This window comes from Vulpes vulpes, chromosome 8 (assembly GCF_048418805.1).
Source record: "Vulpes vulpes isolate BD-2025 chromosome 8, VulVul3, whole genome shotgun sequence".
In the NCBI taxonomy this organism is placed as follows: Eukaryota; Metazoa; Chordata; class Mammalia; order Carnivora; family Canidae; genus Vulpes; species Vulpes vulpes.
This window is the reverse complement of record NC_132787.1, coordinates 11,424,093-11,450,068: the sequence shown is the minus strand read 5'-3', so window position 1 is coordinate 11,450,068 and position 25,976 is coordinate 11,424,093. Positions and strand designations below refer to the sequence as shown.

At 36.7% G+C, this 25,976-nt stretch overlaps 1 protein-coding gene across 3 annotated transcripts in view; it reads right to left on the bottom strand.

The window, feature by feature from the left end:
- Positions 1-25,729, bottom strand: part of YAF2 (YY1 associated factor 2) — a 70,382-nt gene extending 44,653 nt beyond the window's left edge. Inside the window, exons 1-3 of one of the 3 annotated variants that reach the window (XM_072765558.1) lie at positions 25,454-25,729; positions 24,932-25,057; positions 1,408-1,479 (exon numbers count right to left, since the gene is read on the bottom strand). In XM_072765558.1, the coding sequence (XP_072621659.1) occupies positions 1,408-1,479; positions 24,932-25,057; positions 25,454-25,479 (224 nt within the window). In that variant the 5' untranslated portion in view covers positions 25,480-25,729. Of the gene's footprint in view, positions 1-1,407; positions 1,541-24,931; positions 25,058-25,453 lie in introns of all 3 variants that reach the window. The other 2 variants (XM_072765556.1, XM_072765557.1) reach the window with 2 other exon arrangements.
- Positions 25,730-25,976: the final 247 nt, after the last annotated feature.

The following is a 25,976-nucleotide window of genomic DNA, read 5'->3' as shown; positions in this document are numbered from 1 at the left end:
ATTTAAAGGCTAAAAGGCTAAACTGTGTCACACAGATGAAAATTAGATCCGTAATCACAGAAATGTTCCATCTACAATCAAGTAATAGTTAATAAGAGTGTTTACCAGGGCATTGTTCTAAGTAAATTCCAGAAGTTAATTCAATCCGCAGAGCAATCTCATTTTTCCATTGAGTAAACAGAGGTCACAGAGAGATGCTAGCATAAAAGGAATTATGTAAGGGATAGGACTTGATCTCAACCTTACAGAAAAGTAGAATTTAAAAAAATAATAATAATAAAAGAAAAAAAGCCACTTTAAAAAAAATGGCAAAGCATAAGCACCAAAGCATAAATATAACAAGTACAGAAGTAAGACCAAAAGAGAAGAAATTAAGGCTGGATAAATAGGATAGGATTGGAGTAGGAGAGGCCTTAAGTACCCAGCAAATGGATGAAAATTCTGTAGAACAGTTTGAATGGAGCACCACTACAGGCTCTTTACGTGTTAAAAGTGCCCTTTTACAGGGATAAGCTGATAACAATACAGAATAAATGAGAGAGAAACAAGAAGCAAATAATTCTGTCCAATTCTAGTATGTCAGTTTAATAAACTGGTACTTGTGGAAGCAGACACTCACAATGGACCAACTGTGCCACCTATATCACCTTAATAAGTCCATATATTATGAACAAGGAAGTGGTAAATAAAACTGTTATACACCCTCAATTATTTTCTAAATATACCTACAATGAAGTTAAAAGGTACACTGAAAACTGTATCAGTAAGAAGTCCTAGTCAACTAATTTATATTATTATTTTGCTGTTTGATACTACACCAAAAGAATTTGGCAAAATTTAGCATAAGCATAAGTTTTACAGTGTTAAGTATTTACTTCATATAAAAACAACATTACAAATAAAGGAATTTTCAAAATAATCCAACACACAGCTTCCTTAAATTACTTTAGAAGTACTATACTATTTACCAAAAGGTAACAGACATAATTATTTTATAAATAGCTATTATGTTATACTCTTTAAAATGAATGTCACTTATTCATATACCCATTAAGAACTAGGTATTTATCACCCATACAATAAATTCCACAATTTACATCAAATTTACAAACTGAAGTTATCTCAACTTTCTTCTTTGTAATTAAACAAATTCTTTCTAGAGAGAAGAAATGTGAGAAAAAAAATCTCAAGTTTGTGAAAACTAGATTACTCACCAGTAACTTGAGTTATCCTATTGGGTCTTTTCCCTCACAGATCCACCTCTCTTGCCCTTCTGTCCAGCATGAGAATCTTCCTGATGGGCATCCACTGGAACTGAGGGGGCATGCAGTACAGACGTATATGTAAGAAAGTTGGGGGGAGGGGATTTGGGAGATGCTAGAGACATGCTTCAGTGCACTTGCTTACCTTCCTGAAATTGGAAATTTCAACGGTTCCTTGGTCCTCGAGGCATTCACAATAACTTCAAAGAATGTGGATCTGTGGAGATTACCCAATAGGAGAACTCCAGTTACTGGTAAGTGATCCAGCCTTTTCTTCTCTATCAGAATAAGAAGATTAATTTTATTTGAGATTATTAATACATGTAGAACTACAGGGGAAAGGGGTGTAAATTCACCAGATAACTGTATATGCATGCCCCAAAGTAAACACCAATTTGCTAACTAAAATGTCAGCAGAAACTTCTGGCACTATCAAAAAGAGAAGGAAAAGAAAATAATGATTTGAATGGCTTCATTTATAAATTCCCAATATAATGGCAAGTATATTTTAATATACAATAATATCAGCTATCAGACTATTTCATTTTGCTGAAACAACACCATCAGTTTTTAATATTATACAAGGATAATTAGTTGATCAAAATATGCCATTTCTTAACTAGCCAGTGTCATTAATATTCACCAAATCTGGTGTAGAAATCACAGTAAACTAACAATTTATAAGAATTCAGATAAAAAGCATCAATACAATTCCCTTTTATCACTCAATAACTCTTTTTTAAAAAAAGATTTTAGTTGAGAGAGACAAAGAGAGCACAAACAGGGAGAGGGGCAAGAGGGAGAGAGAAAGGGACAAGGAGACTCCCTGCTGACCAGGAAGCCAGATGTGGGGCTCCATCCCAGGGCCCTGGGATCATGAACTGAGCTCAAGGCAGACTTTTTACTGACTGAGCCACCCAGGTGCCCCAATTAATCTTTAAAATAGCCATTTGTCACCTATAAGAAACCAAGCACACACACATATAAAAGTATGCCAGGCCACTAATAAGGAATAATGATTTTAATTTAAATACTTGTACAAAGTAGTACAGTCACAGTTTTAATTAACTGTTATGCTTTTTAAATAATTGTCTAAAAAATGGTCCTGTCATTAAAAACAAAACAAAACAAAACAAAACAAAAAACCCTGACTTCTAACAAAAGGAAAAAAAGGTCTCCTCAAAAGAAATATCCTATTACCCTTAGCTCCACACATATTAATCAGGTACATGTTCACTTTTAATGTACTACAGCAATGATGACTTCAAACTCTAGTTTCTATTAAAGATATAGGTATGTTTCAGTAATACTCCTCTCTCTTACCATTATGCTGGTAAATAATCAACTACCACTTTTAAGAAACAAGGTTTTTATGGTTCTTAATTCCATGGAAAAAATCAAAGATAATATATAGCTTTCCCTTTGTTCTAAAGATTTATTTACTTGAGAGAGTGCACAGCATGGATGGTCAGAGGAGGAGAGAGAGAAAGTCTTAGGCAGACTCTGCACTGAGTGCAGAACCCACCACAGGGCTCGATCTCTCAACCCTGAATTCAGGATCTCAGCCAAAACCAAGAGTCCGACGCTTAACAGACTGTGCCACCCAGGCACCCCAGCTCTTCCTTTGTTTTAAAAGTAAATAGGAGAAAATGGCGTATAAACTCATTACTTGGGACAACTGGGTGGTTCAGCGGTTGAGCGTCTGCCTTCGGCTCAGAGCATGATCCCGGAGTCCTGGGATCGAGTCCTGCATCGGGATCCCTGCATGGAGCCTGCTTCTTCCTCTGCCTGTGTCTCTGCCTTTCTCTGTGTCTCTCATGAATAAGTAAATAAAATCTTTTAAAAAAATAAACTCTTCACTCAACAAAAACAAATTAAAAATGTAATTCTAATGAAAATCTTACATTTCACTCTTGCCACATTTCTATCTAGTAAAGGTTGACAGCAAACGTCCAAGATTTTTGCTAGGTTCCTACTTAATTTGAAGATATAAATTGTCTTGGAAAAAGTATATGCTTTTCAAACTAAATCAGAGTTTTAAAAAAAATAGTAATTATTGCCTTTGTTTTCAAATGACCCAGTCACACAAACAGGGGCACTATACAGACCTCCATTTCTAACTATAATACAGAGATTAATACCAAAAGGATCTCTTAGTTTAACTTTTCTAGATTCCTGATTACTTCTATTACCTGAAGAATGAGCAAGTACCTGGCACAAAGGTCCTACATGTTTGGATTGATAAAATAGATACGGGTGCAATAACTCAAATATTCTATCCTTTTGGTATTAAGCTAGAATAAAAAATGTCACTAGGAACTGAATAATTTCTGATTTTTATTTATAGTAAATGCAGTTTCCATTTAGACTCTGATTTAAAATAGAACCAACAGCATAAAGTAATTTAAGAAAATTAAAATCTCTTGAAAATGTTTTAAAGTAACCAAAAGGGTCACCTAGAGACCAGCACACAAAGCTGTTTGTAATCATGCCATAAGCTCAACTAAAATGGATTTTTATCAGAAAAGCTTAGAAAAGAAAGTCCAGAAATTAGAATGCTCTATTCAAAACTATCTTGTGGGAGCGCCTGGTTGGCTCAGTTGGTTAAACATCTGCCTTCAGCTCAGGTCACGATTCCAGGGTCCTGCTTAGCAGAGAGCCTGCTTCTTCCTATCCCTCTGCTGCTCCCCCTGCTTGTGTGTGTGCATACCCTCTCTCTCTCTGTCAGATAAATTAAATATTAAAAAAAAAATTTTTTTTTAATTTGTGTAAGTTCTAAAAATTCAACACTCATCTACAAAAAGCTACTCCTTAGTAATTAAGTACCAAAATCAAGCTTTTTAGTAACAAAAATCTATTCCATAAAATGAACCTGAACCTGTGAAAAAACTGCTCAGAAAAAACTGTGGTAGTTAACTTTCACTTCCAATACTATCCACTGGTTCAGACATTATATTTTGACTAAAAGCAATTTAAATCACAACTGATTTTCATGATTCCAGGAACTTCACTATCTAAATTTTCATTTAAGATTTAAAATTCTAATGTAAGGTATTATGGTTGTAGCAGGTTGCTCAGGGTAAATCCTGGACTTAGAATCCTATAACAGCACAATAAAATGCAATATTATACACATAATCACACATATTTAAGTGACATCATTGATTGTTCATATGTAAACAAATATGGGGGATGTGTGTTTATATTTGAATTGAGTCCATTACAACGTATTATCCTTATAGTCCCATGATATACTACCCTTAAAGTCCCCAAATTATAAATACCATCTCATTTCCTAATTAAAATATTCCTTTCCCTCATTTTATCCACTACTTCCCACTACAGCAATCCATAGAGAAAAAAACAAAACCAGTACTATTTTCTTGTTAACATAAATTAACTTAAAATCAAGATGGCAAAAACTGTATTCACCAGTAAAATAAGAATAACAACAGAATCTAGTTCGCGGGGCAGTAATAGGAGTTAAGTTAATGTGAATAAAGATTTAGAAACAATGCTCAGAACCTAACTATATATCAAACTGTTGACATAACCACTCAGAAATGATTTTCAAATGATTTTACACAGCTTTACAGGGGATATAGTCTAAGGACTATAAGGACTACATAAAGAAACTCTAAACTTACAGATCTATTGTTTGTTATTAATTTTGGTACTCTTATTTTGAAACTATATTCTTTATACTACAAGATAAAGAAAATAAGTTATGTTACTGATTAGGAATCACAATTTACAGCATAACAGCTATAAAAACATGTTAATAGGGGTGCCTGGGTGGCTCCTCTGGTTAAGCAGCTACCTACAGCTCAAGGTCATGACCCCAGGGTCCTAGAATCAAGTCCCAAGTCGAGATCCCTCCTCAGTGGGGAGTCTGCTTCTGCTTCTCCCTTTCCCTCTACCTCTCCCTCCTGCTTGTGTTCTCTCCCCCAAATAAATAAAATCTTAAAGAACATGTTGATATTAAATTTGAATTCCAAGTACTACTATACACTTGTGATTAATTTTTAGAAATACATATAACTTAGAAATAGTTAACACCCCAGGCAGCAATTAGTAAGTATATCACTATCTTTATCACACCAATATACAAATTATATCTGCTAATACTACAAAATAAGGCATTATACTAGGTTTACTCTACTAAAGAAGTTGCTCAACTTTAAAAGTTGCCAGAAACATTTATACAAATTGTTTTCCATGTTTCAATACCTGATTTTTATAAGCTAGAATTATACAACTATTGACAAATTTTAAAATGAAAACATGAGAAAACCAGTATTTATTCATGTTCTTGACTGACATTTGATGGTAAAGATACTAATACTCAAACTGACTGGAAGCTAAAGAGGAAGGATGATAGCAGGTAAGATCTACCTCCCTAGAATCTGTTTTGGAAAGAAAAAATTTCTTATTTATTTTATATTTTGAGTCTCCTCCATAAGATTTCCTTCTGAGAAAGGATTCTGCAAAAAAACAATAAAAAGTTTGCAACTTAAAAGGATGGTGCAGTGGACAACCTCTAAGATGGCCCACAATGATTTCATCTCCTCCAGGTATGCAAACCCTTCTGTAATCTCTTCCACCTGAGTATGAGCTGGATTTAGCGACTCAATTCTAAAGAACAGAATTTAGCAGATGTAACAGGGTACCGCTCCCAAAACTATGTTATAAAAAGACTGGCTTCTGTTTTAGGGGCTCTCACTCAGATACCTTGCTTTGGAATAAACAAGCTGCTATACTGCGAGCAGCCCCATGGAGAAGCTAATGTCACCAAGAAATTGATGTCTATGGCCAACAGCCAGAGTCCTGAGGCCTGCTGACAGCCATGGGAGTAACTTGGAAACAGGTGTTCTAAGGCTTGCTGACAATCACGAGTGAGCTTAGAAACGGACCCTCTCTCAGTTGAGCCTGAGACCCTGAGCCAGAGATAAGCTGCTTCCAAATTTTCTACTCAAAAAAAGAAAAGAAAAAGAAAAAGAAAGGAAAGAAAAAGGATAAGATAATAAATGTTTATTCAGCCATTTTATTTTGGGGTAATTAGTTACACAAATAGGTAACTAATACAGAAAATTTTACAAAGTAATTAGTATTAAGCTAAAAGTGATAAATCAAATGCCAATTAGCTGTCTCAATGGGAGCTTATAGAAAAATAATACCTATAAGTTGATGGATGGGGTCCCAATTTTGATTTGGTTCTTGGTTTTTAGATCCAAAAATTCAACCTAAAGCTAAAGCAGATGTAATTCAGTGACAGAATTCTATCACCCAATTTCACCAAACTGTTTAATAAATCAGAGCATTTCTTTCCCAGTTATCAACATATCCAGACAGGGCCAAAGCATTTACAAAGACTTGCATAATAATGCACAGTCTAAGTGTGCAGCAGCCCTGGAACTGGTTGCTGTGTCTACAGGCTACTTTTTCTACTTGAATGATGTTAAGATCTAGTTAATATAAAGAAAACTATGTTACCACACCCCAGAATAAAGCACCACTCCAGTGACCATTAAGGAGCATCTCTCACTTCCTACCACCTCTTGTACTACGCTAAATATTGACCAATTGCCCAGGGCTATAATGCTGTGTGGTTTTTTACATCATTTTATGTTCTACTCATTCTTCCTAAGGATACCTTCCTAATCACATTAATTAATCTTTTTTTAAAAAGATTTATTTATGTACTCATTCATGAGAAACATAGAGAGACAGAGGCAGAGACATAGGCAGAGGGAGAAGTAGGCTCCTTGCAGGGAGCCCGATGTGGGACTCGATCCCGGATTCTGGGTTCACACCCTGAGCCGAAGGCAGATGCTCAAACTCTGAGCCACCTAGGCGTTCCACATTAATTGAGCTTCAATAATATTTTGCTCTTTCTAATTTAACAGATACTGTAGGTCCCTTAATTAAGCACATTCTATAAACCAGATCTTAAAATGGTATACTTCCACTGACAGTTAAAATCATCTATTCTTTATAGGTTCTAGTCCAAGAAAACATTTTCCTGATCCTAGTCCAAAATGTCAGGAGCATTATATGTAGTACTTTATACACCAATTATAGTTAGTATCCAAGTTAACACACAAAAATAATAGCCAATGGTACTCTCAATGCCAACAATTATGTCATCCTGAAAATAAGACTAACCTTTCTTTACTCTGTAATTATTTTTTTTCTCAACTTTTGATACTAAAATTAATCTGACTAGCTTCTAAGGGCTGCATTAGTTTTCAAATCAATTCTTATTAATTAATCATCTCTAAAATGTGTAAGTGTGTATTTTCTATGTGAAACGGATTTTTACAAAACAATGGCAAATTTTTTAACATAAATTCCAATACCGTCTGAGGTCAACAGTGATAGTTTTCAAACTACTGCCAATAACTTTGTTATTTAGCACTCATAAAATCTGAATCATGAATCACATCAAATCCAATATATCCACAGATGACTATTACTTTACAAACCAGACACAGTTTTATAAAAAGTGCTGTGATTTGCTTGGTTAGCTAATCACAGAGTGCTATGATTCATTCCTTCTAAAAACAGAAGAGCTTCTTCAAACCATACATGCTCCCCTTCCCCCAATTATGCCATTACATTTACTTACCACTTGAAAAATCCTTGATACCAAGACAGACCCAATTTTTTAAATTAAGTCTATTAATTTCTGTAGCTACAATCAAGAGCTACCTGTAAAAGTGCAGGCTTAATGACAGATTTTACTGAATTAGAGCATTCTTCTTTGAGAAATTTTACTCATCTCCTAACCTACCAATATTACTTTCTTTATTTAACCAATAGATAGGACTACTGTAGCTTTCATGCAAAGTTTAGTACAAGCACTACGCAGGATCATTATCTTGTTATAACTTAAAATATAAATTTTCACACTGTTAAACATTACACAGAACGCAAGGAAAAATTAAGGTTCTATCTGGTCAAAGGCCATTCGACATGGCTCACCACATCCTCTCCTTCTGAAAATCTTTCCTGTTTCTGTAACATTACACTCTCCTGGGTTTCCTTCTCCCTATTTCTCTTTCTCCTCCATTTCTTTCTTAGTCTTGGTGGGATGCTCTTCTTCTACCACCACAAAAAAAGTAGTTGGTTGTTTCTCAGGTTTCTGTCCTGGGTTCTCTTTTCTCATGCTCTGCAGTCTATTCTCTCCCTGATCTGTCTTACCTACTCCCATAGCCTCAACTCGATCATATATGCTGATGACTACACCAAGTATATATTTATAGTCCTGTTCTCCTTCATAATAAGTCCCACATATCCAACTGTCTCACAGATCTTATCTCTTAGATTTCCCTCAGATACCTGAAATTCAACGTACCTAAAAGTGAAAAACTATCTTTCCCCAAAACTGTCCTCCTTATTTCCTACCTCAGTGAAAAGCACCTTTATCAGCTGCTTACTTTAGCCAGAATCCTGGGATTTATCTGTTATTCTTCCCAAATTCCTACCTCCGCAAACCATATCCATCCATCCATCCATCCATCCATCCATCCAAGTCCTATAAATTTTCTCCTAAATATATCTAGAATCCAGTCATTTCTGTCTCCCATTGGGATTATCCTTGTTCATGCCCTACTCTCTCTTCCAGAGACTATTGTCATGGGTTCTACTAAATGGTTTCTCTGCCTCTAGTTCAGAGTCAACAAACAAGTAAGCATGACATAAGACAAAATGGTATTGGTTGTGGTTTAAATGACACATTATACTGATGGCAAAAGGAAACATTTTTTAAACTGCTGAAAAAGTTGAATGTAAAGGTAACTTTGGTTAATACAAGTTCTTTTGTTCAAGTAAAATGGGCATGATAAAACATACTCCATCTAACACACAGGTTCATGATATAAAATACTATACAAATGTTCCTTAGAAAACAAGAAGTGGAAAACAGCTTAAAGCAGCAATCAGATAAATGATAAAGAGCCTTTTCAGTTAAGCATTATCAGTACCTAAGCAAGACACAGTGACAAGCACTGCGAATGTTTATTAATATTACTTACAGTTATCATCATTATTAAATAAGAACTATGCTAAGTTCCTTGCATCATTTATCACATTGAATCATCACCATAAAATCATAGTTATATGGCTATAAATGGGAGGGTGGGGATTTAAGTTGAAATATGATTCCAGGACAAATGGTACTGTTCTCCAGGAGATTATAGTCCTGGGAAGGAGAAAAAAACAGACACAAAATGATTTCAACACACTATGGAATTATAATCATCACATTTCTGCATAGAACGCTTCAAGAGTAATTGCAAGGACATTCATTTTGGCCAAGTGATAAAGAAATGTTTTTGAGATGGTATCTGAGCACTCATAAAAACTAAGAAAGAAACTGTGGAGGACAGGAGAGTGTGAGGTAGAAGAAACAGCATAACATACCAGATGACAAAAGAGGCCTAAAAAAGACTATGACCATGCTTTCTGACAACTCAATCCTGGAAACAGATTTAGTCTTTACCTATGGCAAACAGTAAAAAAATGCTGTTTTTAGCTGTTCAACTCTTAAGTCTATTTACACTGCTTACCACTATTACACTACCAAAGTGCTTTATGGATGGTAAAACTTCTACTGGCAAGCCCCCAAATGTTTACGTGACAAGCCATATCAGGTTACTAGGAAACATACATACACGCACGCACACACACACACACACACACCCTTGCAGGCACAAGTAGGGTAGGAAAGAGAAGAAGGAGATAGGGGGACATAGTGGGTAGGTAAAATTATCCCTGAAACAATTTCTGGAAATCTTTTAGCAGGAGACTTATTCTTATGCTCTGGTTTTGTTAGAGCATACCTGAACCCACATGCTTGACAAAAGAGACTATTATACCCCTAATGGATATCTTGTATTATATCACCACTCGTGAATTTGATTGTTTTAACTAACATTTTTTTGAGGACTTACTATATGCCAGGCACTGTGTCAAGTATTTTATAAGAATCATTTCATTTAATCCTTACAACCTTTAGATTAGGTAGGTGCTATTATCAGGTCCATTTTATAAACATTAAAACTGAGGCTCTAAAAGTTGATTAACTTTCACAATGTCACACAGCCAGGAAGTGGTGGGTGAGACCAATATTTAAACCTAAACAATCGGGCAGCTTGGGTATTTCAGCGGTTTGGCACCGCCTTCGGCCTAAGGCTGATCCTGGAGACGGGGGACTGAGTCCCGCTTTGGGCTCCCTGCAGGGAGTAGGCTTCTCCCTCTGCCTGTGTCTCTGCCTCTGTCTCTCATGAATAAATAAATAAAATCTTAAATAAATAAATAAATAAATACCTAACCAATCAAGCTCGAGAGTCCACATTCTTTACTACTATAGTATATAACTGCATAGAACTCTGAAATATTCAAATATTTTTTTGCTTTCATTATACTGAATACACATAAAAATTTAAAACAAACATGCAGGTGAAAAAATAAAACTAGATAAATTTTCCTGCATCAAGAACATGAATACACAATGAAGTCCTTCACAAGTAGAAGATGGCAAGATTACAATTAAAATGTCAATTACCAAGGAATAATCCAGAAAAATGCTATGTGATCAGAGACATTAAGCTTATGGAAAATTGGCAAAGAGGGAACACTGACCAAATGTGATAACCACATTGATACAGATAACGGAATAGCCTTATTAATTTTACCAAAAAGTATAATTTGATGACATTAGGAATTTAACATTTTTCATCTATAAATTATATTTCTCATTACTCATCTAATCAAAGTATTATGCAGTTCTAGGTTTTACCAGCCTTGGTCTTTAAAAAAAAGAGCAAAGTGTCTGACAAGATGGGTGAGAAGAAAGGAAAGATCTAGGGAAGGAGGGAGGAAGAAAATGGTTTTCAAGAGAGAAAGTTTCAAATCTACCCATCACTACACTAAACTTATTATAAACTCTTGCCTTTGAAATGTGAAGCTAAGAATTTCAATTAACAATTAACTTAGCCTGTGCTGAACAGAAGACTGTAAGTGGTAGAAGGCTAAATGGATGGAACAGGGCAGTGGTTTTCAACAACAAAAAAAAGTTGATAGCAAAAACACCTTTCAAAAATAAAAAATAAAGAATTAAAGAGTTAAAAAAATTAAAAGAAATCCTAATCAATAAAGTGCATAAGAGCACAGATGATGTGGCTAAAGTGGAGTTGTGGGACAATGGAACCCCAGTTGCTCCTATTGGCAATCATGGGGACAATTTCATAAGACTTCAGGGCTACAATCAATACAATGAAAAACTTGTGGGTTCTTCTGAGGGAAGGCTAGCTCATTTCTACCCCCAAGAAAACTGATATTTGATTCTAACTGGCAAGCACATCTTCTCCTTACTCCTACAACTTGCTCTCTCACAGGTTTCCAAACTTAACCCCAAATTAGATATGTGGATGAAGGAATGTATCGTTGTGTATGGACAGCAGAAACAGGCATAAGAGGGAAGAAGTGTTAACAAAGGAAGCACTTTTGGACATAAGAATTCATGAGGGAAGTGTTGGCCAGAAAGGACGCACCATAAACAGACACATCCACACTCACATGCCTTGTATACAAATGCACACCCACATACATACCCACATACATGCAACCTTGCCTACAAAAACACACACACCCCCAAAAGAAGAAAGCCCTTTGGAAAAAGCAGTGCAAGTGGAATGAATACCTCAGAACCTTGCCTGTCTCACTACCTTATGCTAAAAAAAAAAAAAAAAAAAAAAAAAACTAGAGTAGTGCTTCTCAAATTTTAATGTGCATATGAATAATCTAGGGATCCTATTAAAATGTAGGTTCTGAGTGGTAAATCCTCGCTGGGACCTAAGATTCTGCATTCCCCCCCCCTTTTTTTAAAGGTTTTATTTAAGTAATATCTACATCTATCATGGGACTTGAACTCACAATCTTAAGATCAACAGTTGTGAGCTCCTCCAAATAAGCCAGCCAGGCACCTCCAGATTCTATGTTTCCAAAAGTTCCCAGGTGATGCCTATGCCTGTGGTCTTTGGATCACACTTCAATAGCAAGGGTCTACAAAACAGTATGCCCCCAAAGAGTTCTGTATTATCCAGAAAAAAACAAAACAAAACAAAACCCAGTCAAGTAAGATTGAGAACTGCTAAACTAAATAAGCTAAAACAAGTTCTACTGTAGACTTCTCAGAACTTTGACTTTATTAAACTCCAAGAAGATAGGATTCACAGTATTTTCCAAACTTTTTTAGCTTGTTTTCAAAGAGCATTCCCTAGGACTGGCATTTGTGAAGCACGGAGCACAGAAAGAATCAAAGCAAAGTGAGAGCTGTCTTGGGTCAGAGAACTCCCAATGTAGAAGTCTCCTCCTTTTCCTCTTCTTCCAAAGAGACACCTCAACTTCCACTTTTAAATCCTAATATCCATAGAATTTAAGAAACAAAACAGATGAACATAGGGGAAGGGAAGGAAAAATACATTAAGATAAAAACAGAGGAGACAAACCATAAGAAACTCTTAACCCTAGGGAAAAAACTGGGTTGCTGGGGGGTGGGGGTGGGAAGATGGGCATTAAGGAGGGGCACTTTGATGTAATGAGCACTGTGTGTTATATGCAACTGATGATCACTTATCTCTACCCTGAATCCATACATGTTAACTAAATTCAATTTAAATAAATAAATAAATACCAATATCCACCTGTAAAAGACAAAGCAAACACACTTTATAAGTAGTGATCTCTGGTTGGAGAGATGTTATAAAGAACATTTCTATTTTCCTTCTCTTTAGTATCTTTAATGAACATGTAATACTTTTATCATCAGAATGAAAGTTACTGGGCAGCCTGGGTGCCTCAGCGTTTTAGCGCCACCTTCAGCCCAGGATGTGATCCTGGAGACCCCGGATCGAGTCCCATGTAGGGCTCCCTGCATGGAGCCTGCTTCTCCCTCTCTCTCTCTCTCTCTGTCTCTCTGATGAATAAATAAAATCTTAAAAAAAAAAAAAAAAAAGAATGAAAGTTACTACCTCAAGAAAAAAAGTAATTCTATCACCCATGTTCAAGTTATTTATATTCACTTGAAACAATTACTTTATTCAGATTTACTGAACAGATAAAACCAAAAAGATTTTCTAGTAAAGGAAGAACTGCTGGCAACCTAGAAATGAGTATTAGTGAGGAGACTTTGGGCCCTGGGGAGACCAAAGATAAACAGCAATAAAAAAAATAAAATAAAATAAAAAAGGGATGGAAAAAGATGAAAGAAGGCCAAAATAACTTTGCCTTCTCTGCAAATGTACCTAGAACTCTTCTTGAGCAACCACCTTGCTGGCATCAAAATATTATCTACTTGCTACTCTTAAAGGTTGATCTTCCCTAGTATATCCTACCATGTATGAGAGTGTGCACAAGAACCCTCATCAGACTATAAAACATGAAAAAAGTGGTTTAATTTATGTCTAAAAATTGCCAGTGGGCTGCACAAACTTTTTTCATTCACAATCATATACACACTTATAGTCAAATTGGTTATTAATTATACTATTAATGACTTATTGTGTCACCAATAAAAGAGGGAAATGATATTTACAGGGATTTTTTTCTAAGAAATACTATTATATCAAAAAAGTCAGTATATACAGTACAACAAATGTTACTATAAAAGACAAAATGAAGTTTGTTAACATTTGTTCTTCAAAAACATTAGTTAATATAGGGACTGCCATTTTGTTCTTCACTTATACTGCTAGCCTAGTTTTAACATAAATTCTTATATTAGTTATAAGAAGTGGTTTAGTGTTAGAAATTATCAAGGTGGACAGCACTCGATCTAGGTATATGAAATTTACAAGAAGAAATCTTTAAGAAGTTATTTGCTAGCAAATTTAAATGTTACCATAGCAAAGTGATAAAAAGAACTGGAAGTCCAAATAGCTGAATGTAATATTAACCACCTATTGACTTACACAAAGTTACAATCTTTGCAGGCCTGTCTTCTTACATGCCAGGAGGATACTAGGTTAGAGCCTTGAGTTTCAACAAATAGAAAAGAGCTCACCCAGCAAATTGCCATGCTTTACCTGGCAGTTCTCAGTATAGCTGCAACAAGAATCCTCTAAACTAAGCTGAAAATTTCAATCAAGAAGGATTTGCAAACAATAGTGGCCTCAACCTATTTCAAAAGTTTTAATACCAACATGTTTACCCCAAACCTCTCAAGATCTTTCCTCTGAAGACAATTTTATCCCTCTACTATTAAGGTTTCAAGTAATAAAAACCAGTCTGTCTCAGGAAATGACTAAACACCATGGAAGCTCTTGAAAGGTTCTTTCCAACTCTAAAATTCTCAGTAATTCTGTAATTTCCCATAATTAACAATATTACAAAATGGAGTGCCTACTGAATCTTCTAAAACAGATTAGCATAGATCATGTAACAAAAGGTAGAGATTTTAACCATGAAAGCTAATAAACAAAACATTGTTAGTATTCAATAAATATTCGTTAAAAAAGTATTTTATTTTCAAGATCACAATGACATATTTTACAAACGTGCAATATCACTAAAATTAGAAGCTTCAAACAATGATTTAAGGAAAATGTGTCTTAAAAAAAAAACCACCACCTGTTTCATTAAATCCCTGAATGAAAACTTGATACCCCACAAAATGCTAATCTTTCTACCAAAATATGCTACCCCTTTAATGCCTTAAAGAAAAGAGGAATAAGCAAAGAAAACCTTTCACTCAAACAGGATAGTTTCATAACCCTCTTTATCAGAGGCAAAAGGATGAAAAGATCAACCTGTAGTCAACCTGCATTTCAATCTAGGCTCTAACACTAAATCTGTGATTCGATGACCATCTTCCTCTCTTCCATATCGGGTGGTCTGAAAAGCAGATGGAAGGCTATATAGGAAAGCATTTCTGAACACAGAAAATCACTAAATGAATGATAAATAATTTAAAGATACTGCTTTTACTGAATTCCTACCCCCAAAAAACCACCAATAAGAACAAAATTAATTTTGTAGCAATACATTATATTCTTTCAAACATATACCTTAATAGTAACGGCTACCATTTATGCTATGTGTGAGCCATGATGATAAGGCTTTACCGAAATTAACTCATTTAATTTTCTCAACAATTCTTAAAAAAAAAAAAAAAAAGAAACCCCAAGTAGCACAATGAAAATCACTGCCAATATAATAAGACAGCTGAGAAATAGATGTTAAATTCAATAATGTAGTCCCATTATAAAATTATTTTATTCCCAAAAAAGATGGTTTCTGGGATTATTAAATATATATGGAAAAATTTAACCTATACCATCCTATGTAAATTGTCACAAATAATTTTAGCCCTCTGAAATCTTCAATTATATAACAATTATCTTAAAAACAGTTCATTTTAAAATATTTAAAAAATATATTAATATACATATTTAGATACACATACACACAGACCTATACAAGGAGAAAAAGAGGGTTTTATTTAGCAGTGACATGGCAGTTTCATTTGGCTTAAATTTTTTAAGAGAAAGCTAATCATTCAAATTGGAAATTTGCCATGATGTTAGAATAACACTTTACCAAAAGTACCTGATTCATGACTATACCAACAACTGATTTCATTCTTAACTTGAGCACAGGACTTCTCCAAAAACTAGGACTATGCTGGAAAATTAATTCTAAATTCCTTTTTCTTTTTACCCACTGGCAAATACTATTTATCTGTCTTTGCTAGAATTCAAACTCTCAGGAGTTGCAACGGGGTCTCATCCCACAATTCTACAGTCCTAGCATATGGTACATGCTTATCAAGCATATGCAGAATTCTAGAATTTTGTTCACTACCATTCACTTCTGAAAATTCACACATGTATATATGAAGGTTCTTTTCCAAGTAATGACTTACACAACTTGCATCAGAATTCCAACCTCTTCAAAGCTTACATATATTTTTTTTTAAAAAATCAATAACTTTTCCTTTTTAATACATATATCCCTCTCTCAATAAACTTTTCCTGAATATCTATTATTTCTCAGGCACTCTGCCAAGCATCTTTGAAAAAAGTAATGACAAGCTCACATTTCCCTTACACTCAAAGCATAACAAAAGAGCAAATGCCTACATGGAGCACAACTATAGTACATTAAATGATATAATGAAAATAAGCATCACAAACTAAGTGACTATTCAGATTCTAAAACAAGAATATAACTACTCTCACAACTTTAACCAACCCTCCTCTTTCTGGATAATTTGTCCTCTTCATGAGAAAGGTACAAATTAAGCCTCAATTTATGAGGAAATGCTGAAGCTTAATGAAGATCACAATCAGAGGTATGCACAAAAGACACAGAAAGGAAGGCATTTCAGATGGGTCAAGGAGAATAGATACGTGAACTAGGTTTTGAAGAATAAGCAGTTAACTATGTAGGCAAAATGATAACAGAATTGTAGAAAAATATCAACTCATCCTGTTAGTCTGACTCTGGACAACTGGAGATAAAGAAGCACAAGATGAGGGAAAATCCATTATTTCTTTAATGTATGTCTAATCTCTATAGTTGGACAGGTGTCTGCTAATTTATATAACTGGTTTATCTTTAAAAGTAACAAGTTCATATATAAAAGATTATCTCAATCATAAGGTAAAATTTAGTTCCATTAACTTTAAATGCAACAAATTCAAACAAGTGCAAAAATCTGAATTCTAAACTACTTTTCAATTAAACAATCTCAAATACAACAAATCTATGTTTAGTATATTCTAATTTTTAATAGGCCCTCATTGTCAACTATATAACTTTAAAAATCACTCAAAGGAGAACCCACAATTCAGTTGAAGTAAAATATATTTCATAATATGCTGTACTCTGACGACTTCAATAGTTTAGTCAAAAGAAATACTTTTCATTTTAGCTATACTACGCAAATTTCAATAATCTGAATTAACAAGACCTACATAAGTGGTTGTGAGATAATAAACATAACAACTTTCTAAAGTTATACCATAAAAATGCACATTACTATCTTTAAAATATAAAACTAATATATTGCTGCTGTATGTTAGATTAAAAATGATAAAGCTAAAAATGTTTCAAAATTGAGAGGCAGGGATCCCTGGGTGGCGCAGCGGTTTGGCACCTGCCTTTGGCCCAGGGCGTGATCCTGGAGACCCGGGATCAAATCCCACATCGGGCTCCCGATGCATGGAGCCTGCTTCTCCCTCTGCCTGTGTCTCTGCCTCTCTCTCTCTCTCTCTCTCTCTCTCTGTGACTATCATAAATAAATAAATTTTAAAAAAAAATTGAGAGGCAAATTGTATTTATTTGCATACATACATGTTTAAGTATTTGACAAGAACATAGTAATAGAAAAAATACATTTAAGAGATGGCACTGAGTTCTTTACGTTTACATCTCAATCTTCAAAATAATCACATATTGTGTTAAAACATTATTGTGTTATAAAAATACTATTTCCATGTTTAAAGATAAAGAATGGAAGAATCAGGGTCACTCATCTTAGTTACTAGTCTAACTGTAAACACTTGGTTTAAATAAAACAGTAGCATCAAAATACAAAACAAAATTGTGAAAAATTTTTAAAAAGTAATTCTAAAATATATACCTATAAATTATGGACAAAGAAGTCTGGTAACATAACATTTTCACAGTCTTAAAAGTTACTGGGTGGTGACTGCCTGGCTCAGTTCGAGGAGCATGTGACTCTTGATCTTGGGTTCATGAGTTTGAGCCCCATGTTGGGTGTAGAGGTTGCTCAAAATAAATAATTAAGCTTCTTTAAAAAGGTATTGGAAAAGCAATACTAGGTGTCAAACAGCAATAGTAAAATTTAAAGGAATGTTAGCTGAAAAAAGTTTAAATGCCTATAATGTTCCAAGTATTTTACTAACTTCTGGAGATTAAACATCCAGACAATATTACCACAACATGGTGGTTCTCTAGGAATAATTACATATACATTTACATAGATTGAATCAATAAAATAGGTGAGGTGAGGAGGTTATAATCCCAGAAGGATTTAAGAAGGGCCATCTAATGAAAATACTTGAGTGCTGATGCAACATTAGACTGGCTGGAATATGCAGCAGGAAACGAGGCTAGCAAGGCAGTTCGGAGAATGAATATCACATTCAGGAGTTTATTAACCTTTTTCAATAAAGAGATCTTTAATCACTGGAGATCTCTCTCTCTCTCTCTTTTAAATAAAAGGACAAAAATCACACAGTTTCAAAAAACATACTGAAGATAATGCAAATAGCATTGTGAAGAGGCCAATTTGTCATAATTCATGGAAGAAATGACATGGGCTTCTAAACTACAGCAACATAAATTGGAAAAAAAGGACAGATGTGAGAGACTAAAGACAGGACATGAGGAATGATGATGAGTTAGAAATCAAAGTTAAGACAATGATAGTTTCTGGCTTGGATTCCAGAAAGTTTGTGCCACATACAAAGTGAAGTATATAGAGAAGAAGCCAGGATACCGTATGCAGAAATTGATTTCAGAGATGTACAAGAAAAACTAGAAACAAATCATGTTAAAGACATCAAAAGGGGAGAATTTCAATTTTTAAAAAAAGGCTACCAACATCAAATACTATGGAGGTGACAGGGAAACAAGACTGAGATTAGGCCACTGAGTTTAACAAGTAGGTCACTAGGTTATCAGGAGATCTTACTCAACAAAGGATAAATGAAAGGAAAAGAATGCCTGCTGAAGTAAATCTGTTGGATGTAGAAACCCAAGCTAGTAAAACCCTACACCAGCAGTTCATAACTTTTTGGTCTCAAGCTCTCTGTACATGCTCAAAGTTAAAAGAGTTTTTGTTTATGTATATCTTATCTAGCAAGAAATAAATTTACTATATCAGAAATAAAAAGTTAAAATTTAAATATACATTAGTTCATTAAAAAATAAGTCACATTTTAATATGATATTTTTATTTTTAAAAACCCTGTATTTTCCAAAACAAAAGTAATTTCGTGTCAAGTTAGCACTTACATATTTTTGAAAACCTCTAATATCTGGCTTAACAGAAGACATATGGATGTCATATCAACTTCTGCGTTCAATTTGTTGCAATATAATATGCTGGTTCAGTTCAAGAATATGAAGAAAATCTGGACTCCCACAATATGTAGTTGAAAAGGGAGGAGTATTTTAATAGCCTTTTCGGATAATTATGGATATTTTTCTTTGATAAAAACACACAAGTAGTTATTTCTCAAAGGTTAGTTGAAATGTGAAATCTGAAACCACTTAAACAAAATTTTCATAGTAGTACCTTAAAATCCATTGGTTTATTTTTGTACTTTAAAAGGATTATCTAAGCATGGTTTTGTAACACCATACATTGTTTATTAGAAAATACTGGTTCACTAAGTTATGCAGATCTTCCAAATGTAAACAAATTTCAGACAAAATACCAGAAATTATGTTCACTGATACACCACCTGATTTCATCTTTCAGGTACTGGGAACTATAGTGGTTACATGTTTTCAAAAATTTTAGTTTTCACTTGAAAGCTCAATTTTTATCACTGGCAATAATTACTATCAATTGTTTTTTCCTTGAAGTGACAGACTCACTGTGTTCATTTTCGAAAAAATATGTTACATATCCAAGTCTGAATAGCCATACTTTGCCAGGCATTCTTTCAAGTAAAAATGATGTTCTATGAAAAAAAGTAGCTAGTTCTGCTTGCAACTCCAACAACTACACAAACGCTTTCCCTTGAATCAACCACTGTATTCTGGTATGCAGCAGAAGTGCTTTACTTGTACTTCCCAGTTCATCAGACAGTATTAAAAAAGACACGAGACTCCCTAAAATTAGTAACTTTTACTGCTTCATCAAGGGAATACATCCTTAAGTGAAACTGGCATCACTTAAACTTCACAACATAGTAGTGAAGATTATGATGAATATAGATAGCAATTTGGTGCCACTGCTTTGGTTCATACTAAGCGGCCAGCAGTTTTACCCATCCTTGCCTTTACACCACCACTGCAAGTCTGAACGCAGCAAAAAGGGCAAATAACATCTTAATATAATTATGAAAATATTTTAGACCTTACAGACTCCCTAAAAGGGTCTCAGCCACCCCCCAGGGTTCCTCAGATCACACTTTGAAAACCACTAATCCAACCACTAATCTCTAGAGGAATTTCTCTGTAAACAATGAACCCCTGTGACTACTCTAACCCAAGATACCGAGAGGAAAACGAACCAATCAACCTCCTAGAATAAAGAGTCTCTGAATGACAACAACTATGTGGGAGCTGGAAAGGCTCCTCATAGACAGGTAAGGGGAGACTGGAGATCTCTGCTTTCTGAAAAACAACTGGCTTAGATGGTCAATAATTTTTTTTCTCCCATTCCTACACCAAGAGTAGGAGAATCTATGACAAACCTCAAGTTAGAAGATGGAAAACAAATATGATAACAATGCTACTGAAAAGATTTTTATCAGAAAATTGGGGTTTTTTAAAGAAAAGTTCTTCAAAATGTAAATCTTAATCTACTTCCATTTTATAAAAGCTGAAATAATTTATCTTTTTTATGAAGAGTCAGATCCTGACCACATTACTGTTGTTATAAACACTACTTGTTTTAAATGAGAAAATTTCCATCTCTTTGAGTACACATAATTTACTGATACTTCATGTACAGAATTTGATACAATTCCAAGTGTTTCTAACAACAAAATCATAAACTCTTACAAAAGAAACAAAGAAACATCTATTTGCTTGCCATTTTATGTCCAATATCTAGCTCAGCTCTTGTATAAAATAAGATGTTCAGTAAACACCGTTAACATTGCAATAGTTGAAATGGGTAAGAACACAGGTCTCCAGACAACTAGTACAACTAGTGCTTTATGAAATCTATTTCATTGTTCTCTAGAACATCATCTCAAATAAACCCAAGGGAACTATTACAACTTATCCTGAGAAAATACAACATTACCTGTTACACTTTACAGCTGAAAGGCCACTACAGACTCAGTGTTTCCCATGTTCTCATTTAGATCACATTTCAATATCAAAACAGATAGCTTCATCATGCTCATTTTTAAATATGTGCCATCTGAGCCAAGCAGTAACTTCCATTCCTACTTGAAGAATTGGCAATAACCACTTTAACTCAATCATCATACACTGACTGTGCTACTCTTATACACACTATACTAAATTTTCTCTGATGATTCAGAATGGTTCTTTATTTCCTAGTTCCTAAGTGTCTCATATTTGAGACACTTATTGCCGTATAAAAACTTGAGATATAAAGACCAAGAAGACTGTATATAGTACCTTTGATATTAATTTATCACCATAGCTTTTTCTTTTTTAAATGTTTCCTGTCAGTATGACATTTATCATTGCTTCTCTCACAAGAGCACAATGTAGAAAACTTCAAGTACTTGAACTATCTGCTTATTTAGATTCTGGATTAAAAAAGAGATTAATCAAATTTAAACTAATTAAGGCCCGCAAGCACAAAACTGAAATTCAATCACAGAATTGGCATAAATGTAAAGAATATAAGTGATCAATTTAGGAATTGAAGCTACCTCAAACCACGTTTCATTTTAAAATACCATTATGAATATGACCTCATTTCATTGCATATAGTCATTCTGCAGAAAAACGTGACCTACCAAGAAGACAGCCAAAGAAAATGGCCTTCTGTTGAAATATAAAGGATTTGAACTCGATATTCCTTAAAGTGGAATGTCAGTAAAGACTTTGGGAGGAGACCATGGGCTCCATCTTCTCTGGAGGTTTAAAAAGAAAAAGACTTTTCGAATGTCTGGGATGGCTTAGACTTGGCCTCACATTGGGCAACTTCCAGACAGAATCAGTTCAAAGGTCAGTCTGACCCACGCAATTCAAGTCCCGTAGGTCAGTCACGCAAACGAGTCATTAGCAAACTGCATCTTCTGCTCTGCCACCATCCAGGGAGTCCCTGCTTTGATAATTACCAACCTTACCCATGAAATTACCCTAACTGCTAATTAACATGTCAGTTGTACAGAATTATTTCTTCCAGCTCCTGAAACTTTTGCTTCTCACTAGCGTCCTTTAATCCTGTTTTTCTAACATTACCAGAGAGGGAAACATTTTGTGGTACAGTCAGTATCTGCCCTCTTAACAATGCCCTGTTCCGTTATTCTATCCAAACATGGATTCCACTCTGAATTTCAGAAACAGTGGCAGGAAAAAAAAAACAAAAAACAAAAAAAAAAACAGATAACACAGAAATTAGAGCTCTGAGATTTAACTTAGGGCCAAAATCAAAAGAGAAGAGACAATTCAGAGAGAGGAAGGAAGAAGCTGAGAGGGTCGTGGTGTAGAACACTTACTTTTAGGAACAGAGTGTCCCTTAGACTTCTGGTGAGTTGCCCAGAGCCTCTTCAGTTTCAATCCAAATGACAATGCTTCTCTGAGTCCTCCTCAAGTAATGTTTCCACCACTAAAAAAACTGGATCTACAAGAGCTCAGATGTACTGGTAAAAAAATATCAGGGGCCCCCATGTGGGCCTGAAACCTCTTTTACACTAGGCCCACTTCTCTGTCCTGGGCCAACTCCCCTGTGCACTATATTCCTTCTTCTTCCAGGTGCCAGGTATTCAGCCTGTTTCTTCTCTTCTGAGCTGCCACCACCTACTCTATTTTCTCAGGGTTCCTCTAACCCCAAGACTGGCTGTGGAGTAGGACAACAGCTTCCCCCCTTCCTTGCTGTCCCTGCAAATAAACATATAGGCTCTTCTAGTTTCAGTATTTTTTCTAATGGCTACAAGAAAATAGGGAACAACAAAAAGCAACAACATCGTACCAGAGATTAAGATTATAAAATAATTGTCTCCACTTTAAAAGTCCCTGCCTGGAAAAACCACATTTTCTGAAAATTGCTTGAGTGTTTTAAGAAGTACAAAGTACTAACATAGATATACAAATATATTCTAAACCAAATCCAACCTTATATAAAAAATAAAGATATTCTACTTTTCAAAATACTTAAAGCACGGGTCCAAAAATTGTTGCCATGTTCACTTTAGCAAATAGGTGCTTTTTTTTTAATGGTCTATTCTATTTCTTGAATTTAGACGTTTTAAAGTTTGCTTCTTAAAGGATATCATGAAAAATGCTCTACATGTTTTATCCAACGTAAGTGAGATTTAATATGTAAAAAGCATATTAGGATCCATGAAAAGACAAGTATATGAAATGCAGCTAGCTTCTAACTAAACAAATCTTAAAATTTATTTCCAACCATTCTGCCTCTGCCTTTAGAAAAAAATGTTATAAATTGTTGTAAATGGTGTTTGAAAACCTGGTTATCTCGTTTTTAGGATTCTAACTTCTACCGAATATATAAATCTAATGTCAATACCAAATAGGCCTTCTTTAAAGCAACAGTCTATCACATCAGTATACCTATACCCTTGAGTTTCTAACAGACTTTTTTTTAATATCAAGATACATGATATCTAAATATTAGCTATAAATCCCATGCTTACAATAAATTCCAAGGCTACTTTCCTATAAAGAGGAAGGAACTCTGTAACGAAGCGTTGCCAGATCAAGAACGTCAGACTTTGAATCTCCTGTATGATTTTCTTTATCCACTTAATCCACTAAGTGGTTTTTTTTTAAAGACTGAGCTATTATACTGTAGGCCTACAATAAAATAAAAACTGAAAATAGGCAGAGATCATTTCATCTCATTTGTATAGCCTAATAGATTGCCATTTCATCAAACTAAAAATACTCAAGATACTTTCAGTATAAAAAAAAAAAAAAAAAAATTGTGTCCCTGTGACCGGGCTCACCTCCAACTATTTATAAAATCTTAGAGAATAAGGTTAAAAATACTAACCGAAACGTTGATCTAACCGTTCCAGACGTCTATATATAAAATAAAGGAAGTTTAACCTATTGTGTATTCTAGAATCAAATACTTTTTCTTTCTTTGCTTTTGGAAGAACGAAATTAAAATTCTACCTTTTGCTTTCTCCAGAGCGTTTCATGGTCTGTTTTTTTTTTCCCCCTTTGATTCCTAGAATCAAATACTTTTTTTTCTTTTTTTTTTTGGAAGAACGAAATTAAATTCTACCTTTTGCTTTCTCCAGAGTGTTTCCTGGTTTGTTTTTTTTTTCCCCTTTGATTCCTAGAATCAAATACTTTTTTTTTCTTTTTTTTTTTTTTGGAAGAACGAAATTAAATTCTACCTTTTGCTTTCTCCAGAGTGTTTCATGTTTTGTTTTTTTGTTTTTTTCCTCTTTGATTCCTACACACTAACACAACGATGCAGCCAACGTTATTATACCCGGAATGGGAGGCCGGCGGGGGTGGGGGGGGGGGGGCATCACACCCAGCGATACGAATTAAATCGCAGGAGCTAATGCCTCCCCTTAAATAATTTATTCTCTCCTGGCAGCAAACTAACGTTCCGGCCTCTTCAATTACCCCTCACCGCAAACCGCGGCTCGGGCGCGACCAACGTGACCCAGTTCCTGCGGCGGCCGCCACCTCGCTCCCGCCGGGGCTGCGGTGTCACGGGAGGGGCGGCCTCCGCAGGGGCGGCCGCCGGCGCGCCGGGCAGGCCCGCGACTCACCGGGTGGAGGTGCCCTTCCGCACATCGCACATCATGCACTTGAAGGCCTCGGCGCTGTTCCGGAAGGTGCAGACGCTACAGTCCCAGTAGCCCTCGTCCGAGGACGGCTTCGGCTGCCGCTTCGGCCTGCGGGACACAACCCGGACACGACGCGGCGCGGGGTCACCGGCAGGCCGCGCCCGGCGCTCGCGCCCCGCGGCCGCCCCCGCCCCGCCCCAGTTCCGCGACCCCGCGCGCCCCCCCCCCCCGCGCCCCGCGCCTCCCCGAGCCCGAGGGAAGCCAGGGAGGGGGAGGGCGCGGCCGCAGTCGCCGCCGCTCTGACACCCGCGGCCGCCGCCATCGCGGCTCCATTGTGGGGCGGCCGGCGCCGGCCCCTCACACGCGGCAGCGGCAGTGGCGGCAGCGGCAGTGGCAGCGGCAGCGGCGCCGCCCCCGGTGTGGCCCCGCCGCCCGGGCGGCGAGCGAGCCGAGGAAGCCCGGCGCTCGGGCCCCGCCGCCTGCGCACCGCCCGGGCCCCGTTACCTGGTGGGGCTCTTCTTGTCTCCCATGGCTTGGCTACCGACGCACGCCGAGCTCGCCGCCGCCGCCGCCGCTCTGTTTGTCAATAAGGAGGATAATAAGCCGGGGCGGAAGCGGGCGGGGGAGGAGGAGGAGGAGGAGGAGGAGGAGGAGGAGGGGGCGGGGAAGGCCGCAGCGCCGAGTCGGGAGCCGCCGCCGCCGGAGCCCACGCAGCCTCCAGCTGTCGGGGAAACTCCTGCCTGGGCGCACGTGACCCGCGCCGGCCAATCAGCGGCGGCGCCGGAGACTTCAAACGCGGCCAGCGCGGCCCAGCGCCCGCGGCGGGTCGGCGGGGGCGGCCGCCGCGTGACCCCTCACGGCCCGAGCTGGCGGCGGCTCCCGGAGGCTGAGGAGGAGGAGGAGCTGGAGGAGGAGGAGGTGAAGGAGGAGGTGGAGCCGCCGCTGCTGCTGCTGCCGCTGCTGCCGCCCCGCCAGCCCGCGGGACGACGGCCGCCCCGCTCGGGAGGGCAGCCCGGCCGCGGTCCTC